The sequence below is a fragment of the Sphaeroforma arctica genome, assembly GCF_001186125.1.
Source record: "Sphaeroforma arctica JP610 unplaced genomic scaffold supercont1.982, whole genome shotgun sequence".
In the NCBI taxonomy this organism is placed as follows: Eukaryota; class Ichthyosporea; order Ichthyophonida; genus Sphaeroforma; species Sphaeroforma arctica.
In genome coordinates, this window is record NW_014039576.1 from 1 (window position 1) to 7,551 (window position 7,551).

The 7,551-nt window shown below is 41.6% G+C and overlaps 2 protein-coding genes across 2 annotated transcripts; one reads left to right on the forward strand and one right to left on the reverse strand.

Annotated features, from left to right (window-relative positions):
• Positions 1–494: 494 nt before the first annotated feature.
• Positions 495–1,975, forward strand: SARC_09540 (hypothetical protein; the record flags this gene model as incomplete). Its single annotated transcript, XM_014296434.1, has 2 exons — positions 495–624; positions 1,313–1,975. Coding segments are annotated over 2 exons (439 nt in total), but the record flags the coding sequence as incomplete, so codon positions are not given.
• Positions 1,976–2,260: 285 nt separating this feature from the next.
• On the reverse strand, positions 2,261–3,187 carry SARC_09541 (hypothetical protein; the record flags this gene model as incomplete). The annotated part of the gene is made up of 1 exon (XM_014296435.1): positions 2,261–3,187. The coding sequence occupies exon 1, from the start codon at positions 3,098–3,100 to the stop codon at positions 2,261–2,263; it is 840 nt and encodes a 279-aa protein (XP_014151910.1). The 5' UTR covers positions 3,101–3,187.
• Positions 3,188–7,551: the final 4,364 nt, after the last annotated feature.

Consider the following 7,551-nt stretch of genomic DNA (forward strand, 5'->3'; position numbering starts at 1 on the left):
TATGTGTGTGTGTTGTGTGTTGTATATATATATATATATGTATGTGTACACATGTACATTTACATGTATGTATGTATGTATGTATCTGTATAAGCTCTGTTGTCACCGTCTTGTACGCATGTCATGTTACCTTCCTATATCTTGGCATGGGTAGGTATCGATCTGCCCCACCCCTTCTCAGGAGACAAAGCGTGCAGACTGTCTCTAGATGTGTAGTAGCAGTGGGTGACCGTATGTCTTAGCCCGATCCTATCTAGTCCCATCATGGCGTGTCGTTTACATGTGGTTGTCTACTGGTTTGATGTTGTTAATTGCCTTTCTGTATGGATGTCATCTCCGACGATCATCTCATCTATCACTTGGTTAGTGTGTTTCGCACGTAAATACTTTTCTCACACGCGTTATATGAAGACGTACTCTACCCCCAGGCATGGACGCAAGCTTACTCCCTCACGTATTTCTTATTGTCACATGTGTTTTTAATACACACTACCTGCAGGCATTGACACCGGCAGACACTCGGCCACTCTGACTGCGGGAGTGCCTGGTGTGCTACACGGCACACGCACATTCCTGTTGCAGGACAGCAAAGGGCAGATCGAGGAGACCCACAGTATCAGTGCGGTATGTGTTGGCTAGGCCTGAGTATAGTTGTTGTATGGTTGTATGGTTGTATTGTTGTTGTATGGTTGTATGGTTGTTGTGTGGTTGTTGTATTGTTGTATGGTTGTCACATGGTTGTTGTATAGTTGTGGCATGGTAATAGGATTGTATGCGTACGCTTAGTTCCTATGCATTCATATACCCATACGTTCTATTCCTATGGTTGTTGTACGTGTTGGCTAAGCCTGAGTATGGTTGTCATATGGTTGTTGTATAGTTTTGGCATGGTTGTATGGTTGTCACATGGTTGTTGTATGGTTGTCACATGGTTGCATAGTTGTCTTATGGTAGTAGGATTGTATGCGTACGCTTAGTTCCTATGCATTCATATACCCATACGTTCTATTAAAATGGTTGTTGTATGGATGTCACATGGTTGTTGTATGGTTGTCGTCCGGTAATAGGATTGTATGCGACGCTTAGTTCCTATGGATTCACTTACCCATACGTTCTATTCCTACGCTTAGTTCCTATGGATTTACCCATACGTTCTATTCCTCTCTCGCCAGACCACTGCGTGGTCGTGTGCGTGTCTCGTAACCTGCCCCCACTGTCGTTACTACATCGGGTACTTCGGTGAGAGGCCCCCCCCCACCCCACCTCCATATATCGTTTCTCATACATCTCATGCACCTGTCCTTCATTTCAGGGCTTGGACTACCCCGGTGTGGGTCCAGAACACGCGCACCTCAAAGTGCTGGGGCGCGCAGAGTACGTTGCAGTAACGGACAGGCAGGCGCTGGAAGCCTTCATGCTCATGTCACGTAAAGAGGGTATCATCCCGGCGTTGGAGACTTCGCACGCGGTGTACCATACCATCAAACTAGCAGCGTCGCTGCCCAAGGATCAGGATGTACTGCTGTGCGTGAGTGGGCGGGGGGATAAGGATGTGGTGCAGATCAGAGAGGCGCTGCCGAAGTTTAATATGAACTTGGATGATGAGGTGGATATACTTTAAATCCACCTCTGTTGCAGCAATGACATGCAGTGGAATGGTGCACTTGTACATGCCCATAATTGCATATAGTACAGATACGACTGTACGCGCTTGTACATAGTCATCGGCCACATTGCAGTGATACACGGGCCTACGTGCACACGTTCCGCAAATTGGTTAGGTTTAGAACTTCAACTGAGGGCAAAGTAAGGCATGTGTGCACATCTGCAACAACATCAGTGGCCGCCGATTGAGGACACGAGGAGTCGCAAAACATCGATGTATGCAGCGTACAGGCTGACATGAAAAGCTTCGAAGAATTAGATGTAAATAAGGGTTTTTTTTAATAAAAGAGCCAAAAAGAGCAAATATTTTGAGTAAATAATGTGAATTTCCATAGCCTCCTGTGACCGCGAGGCTGTGTCAAAAGTCAAAAGTCAAGAGGGATATGGAATTTCACAGCCATCAATATAACAGATACGCCTATGAATGTATACTGTATAGCAAGAGACCTAAAAGCACTGTATAGATATTGTTTATTTTTTGTAAATGTCTAATGTTTCTTCAAAATCTATATTATACAATCTGTGACAATTCACGGGCACTGGATGTGTTTCTGCCAATCTTATCTGAACCTTTCTAGTTGTAAAGCATATCAGCTTACGGGTTGCACGCGCATGTCGGGCACCCATTCGCATCCATAACATTCCCATTCGGGCAATAGATCTGACATACAAAGCCACATTCTACCTCAGCTGGAGGTTTCACGCACTGATCATCTATGCATACCAACCCAGTATCCTCACCACAGCCATACTTGGCGCAGGTGAAGGGAATTGGTTCGGGCAATACAATGAGAACGGGATCGTCTGTGGGCTCCACACACTCATCATCCACGCACACTAAACCGGTGTCTTCGCCGCAGCCATACTTCGCACAAGTAAACGGAATTGGTTCCGGCAATTCGATAATAAATGGTTCTAGTTCTTCTGCTACGAGTTTCACACATTGATCATCGACGCACACTAGATCAGTATTTTCGCCACAGCCGTCCGTGGCACAAGTGGTAACCAGTCCTGTATCTTCCACAATGGGGGGCTCGGGCTCCGGGTGAATGAAAGGTTCATCAAATATGCACTCTGCAATACCGTTGACGGCTTGGCAACCAGCATCCTGGGGACAGGCATTTAGTACCGAACAAGGATCCTCAGGCTCTTGGCAGTAATCGTCTGAGTTTCTCTTGAAACGCTGCCACTCGGCCTTTTCTGCTCTTTCCAGTGAATCCCATGATCTTAGTATATCACATCCATCCAAGGAAATATCTCCTGCATCCTCGCCTGTCAAGCGAGTGGTACCAGTCATCAAGAATTTCTTGCCCACATTATCGACCGACATATTAATGTCGCACGAAGTGGGAGGTCTATCGGGTGTACCGTAACGGATCGTCAACCTATCCCCTCGTTTGGCTCCCTTGTACGCCCTTAGTACCCGGACTAGCATTGTTTTGGTTTCGTCATTTATTCTAATCAGCTTTCCAACTAATGCGTGATACGCATGATTCTCGGTATCCGCCTTACAAAAAATCTCTTCATTTGTGGCTGGAAGACAACTACACGCGTTCACTGTGGTAGCTGTCAAACTTAGTAAGACACTGAGTAGAAACCTCATGGTGATTGTTAGATGCTTGATTTGTCTCTTATCGTTGCGAAGAACTATACAATGAAACAAAAATATTAGCCAGTATTTATAGGCGTCATGTAAGAACTTCGAACCCAGTGGCAGACTCCAGTCTCTTATTGTTGGTTATTTTGTTGAACAATGAACAGCTGTGAAAAAAATTCTAGGTGACTCTAAATATATTTTATAATGAGTTCTTTTTTTGCCTTTTACTCTTTACACAAGAGCAAGCAATTAAATTTTGAAAGCATACGTAATGACATGATGCAAGTAGTTAAATGTATCAAATACAATGACTATACATATGAATATCTGATGGTGCTGAACTGCTGACCGCCTGACCCTCTCTCTCTCTACTACTACTCACACAACACAAGAGAGTAGAAGTAGTAGTAGTAGTAGTAGAGAGAGAGAGAGTGTGTGTGTGAGAGAGAGAGAGACTGGAGTGAGAGAGAAAATGAAACATTTCCCAGCACAGGGGGGATCGATGTTTCCCGAAAGGGCCACGTCCTCCCCCCCCAGAGTGTGCTGCAGAAACCAGAGTGCAGAGTGCAGACTTTGTATCACAATTGCAGGACTGTTTTCGTTTGCATCAGCATGTATGTAAGTATCTTTAATATTGTATAATAAAAAAAAGACGAAGTACTGTGTATAGTACAGACTACAGAGTACAGACTGCTTCAGACGAGCGAGTATATATTTAAATTTTGTATGCTGTATGAGTATTTGTATCAAAGAGAAAGTACATACCTAAAAAATATTATGGGAATGTGTTAAAAAATTACTGTCCTGTTTTTAAAAGTGTATAAAAACTAGTTACCGCAGTATAAATTATATATATTACAGCACTTATTATAAAATTTGTAGGCAGTAAGCCGTAGGGCGAGCAGGTTTGTCCTGAGTCCTGAGTCACCGAGGCGGTCGGGCCCTGCCCTTTTTAGGGTTTATCAATATTTTGAAGGCAGTCCAATAAAAAATATGTACAGCGGGCTACAGGCTGATTTTATAAAAAGAAACCTAGAAGTGGGAATTTAAAAAACAAAAACAAGAAAACTGGATATTATATATTTGTATGTATTTGTTTTTAAAAACAAAATACATATTTTATCTTGAAACTGCATGTAAATATTGTTGATTTTTGAAAGTTGAAAGTTGAAAGTGTCGATATTATTTTCAAAAAGACAAATGAGTAATGAGGCGAAAGGGCGCAATTCGTTACCGCGCCCATTCCACTTCAGACGAAAATTACCCAGGCAATCACTCTCGACCAGTCTGCTCTCGAATCTCGACTCTCGAGTCTAGAGCATAACAATACTGACACTCACACAGCCACAGGCCCGGGGCCTAAGGCCCAAGCCCCAGCCGGTAGCCGCCCAGCCTCCACTCCCCAGGAGTCCAGGCCCAATGTCAACTCTCAAGCCTCAGCCTCCCAACAGGCCGTTGTGTTTACACAACTCTTCTAAGTACTGTATTGAGATTTGAGAATTGAGATGCCAACACAACTATATTTTAAAATGTACATAAAATAAATGAGTCCCGAGAGCCAAGCTCATTACGTAACGGGGGTTTGCAGTTGCCTGCACCCCGATTTTATATATATTGATTTCTCAAAATCGGGTTGTATGGTGGGATTAGGTAGCTCATTACGTAACGGGGGTTTGCAGTTGCCTGCACCCCGATTTTTTATATATTGATTTCTCAAAATCGGGTTGTATGGTGGGATTAGGTTGGTTGAGAGGAAGCCAAAACTGCCATAGAAAATCCGGCCATTTTTGAACCGGCCAATATATGGACCTGGGGCGGCCAATATATATTATATGGACCTGGGGTGGCCAACATTGACACTGCCCATGCCCACATGTATCAGAACTGATTACTGTATGTCTTTTAATAGTAGAAGTCTATCCTACAGAAAAGCCCATACAGAATGGATGATGTTTTAATTAAAGCTGTCTCGGGGTTATAGTAAAAAATATAACAGTACTTTATTAGCCATCTCGGCGGTGACTATTTCATATACATTCTCAGGTACACGTCGATGAGACGTATATTTCTTTTCGCAAATGCTGCAAGTTGCAGAGTAAGACCCTTATCATAGCAATCGAGGTAACGATAGGCACCCCTCACAAAGCATCTAATTGTATCCAGTTTAACATTGCTCAGAGCTTCGATGACATGTTTTTGAAGGCCTGCCCACTTATCATCGCATTTTTTTCGCACCTCAAAGGCTCGGCCCCGATATCGCTCGATGGGGTTGTACTCGCAATGGAACTTCGGGAGAAATACGCATATGTAATATCAATACTACTGGGCTGCACTGAACTTATTATCAATACTACTGTGATTGCTGCACTGAACTCAAGGATAGCGTTAATGTGCGGGTCACACACATAAATATTCTTTTCGACCTGAAGGTATATCAATATCAATATTTTGACAGTTCGACAGATCTCATAAATGACCGGGGCATGTCGATTTCTGGCCTCAAAAGTCCAAAATTCGTACTGGAAGGGTGAATACTGAAAAAGCGGCCAATATTTCCCAAATCAGTCAGAATCGGGTTTTGAAAACGGGTGCAAAATCAAAAATGTGTCCAAAAATTTCAGATCAGGTCTCCCTGAGCATTTTCCGCTATCAAACTCTCGCATCGGGTCATTATTTCGTGCTCCTGGGGTCGAGGCAGGAGGGGTCATTTGGCCGACTATCTTAAGGCAACTGTTCGTAGAGTCAAAATGGTACACACTTAAATGTTTAGACCCACAAGGAGCACCTGCGAGCATACAAAGTACCGTATATGAAAAAAAAAGTTGAACGTAAACGTATATTTATTCGATTTATAAGAGTTTTAACGGAAAACAGTTTGATTTTAGCCTCAGAGGCTGAGGTCTGAGTCCCGAGTTCCTGAGTCCCGAGTTACGACCTGGTCTGAACTACCTCTGAAGTCTCGTCACTCTCGCACACAGAGTGACCTCTCAACTTCTCACCTTCTCAACTTCTCACAAGTCTCAAGTCTTGTCTCGACTCTCGAGTCCCACATATGTACAAATGTATTTTAATTTTTTACCACAACTCGAACACAATTTTTTGAAATTACATATGAACTCTGGGACTTCTGAAGTCGAAATTCTATTTACACAACATTGATTGAACACAGTATTTGTATATTTTTTTAAAAACAAACACAAAAAAAGATAAAACTTTAAAAAAAGATAAACAATTTTAAAACAAACCCCACCCCAAGGGACCCACCATTAGACTGATAAATACACTCCTCCCCTTTTGTTTTAAAAAATATTACACGATTGTCCTTGTATGGTAAATTATTTTTTTAAAGTTCTGAAGGCCGAAGTGAATTTGAAAACAAACTCGTATAAATTGTTAAAAGAAAAACATTAGTGATAACGAAGGGCAGAACCATGAGTTAAAAAACTATCCAGTTTGATCATTGATGACTGTGATGCCTGATTCACAGTTTCACACACCCTCTTTTGTTTAAGGATTTTAGGGTTAGTATTGACCAAGAGACCTAAGAACATATTGACAAAAAAAAGTTCTGATTCAAGAAAATTCTACTTTCGAAAACACCCAGCTCAGTCTGCGAGATAGGAAGACTGCAAGTGACTGCAACAACCCATGTTTTTTTGTATTAAAAATTATTGCAATATTTTTAAAAACAAATACACACAGACTGAATATTTTTATGGGTAAAAATATTTGTTTCAAAAATATGGGTTTTTGACTTTGATATTTTGAAGAAAAAACGAACAGTTATTTGAGTCGCGACTCTCGACTTGGTTGACACCTCGCGGCAATACTGAATACATGCCGGATATGAAGAGTACCTACAAAAACGGTGTAAATAACCCATATCAGGCTATAACGCATGTCAATACAATCGATTATGTTGATATTTGTGCATACTTTTACAAAAGCAGTGTATAGTAGAGATTCTCCCTCTAACTTGGCGCATTTTTCTGTGTGCCATGATACTGAATTGACTAGGTATATATGTTGCGAGGTAAATAATATTCTCAAAAGGAACATGTTGAAAAGTGTACTTTTAGCCGTCTTCTCGTTTATAAAACAAAAAGGAACATAGTATTGAAATGTTAGAGGCACATAAAACAATAATTGATTAGAAAGAAGGACCTGTAACATATATAGATTAAAGTAAAACTCAAATGGGAATTGAATCAAGCATGCATCGGCAAGTGAGTACGTAATTCTCAAAACGTCATACGAATATGCGATATGTATATATATATACATATATA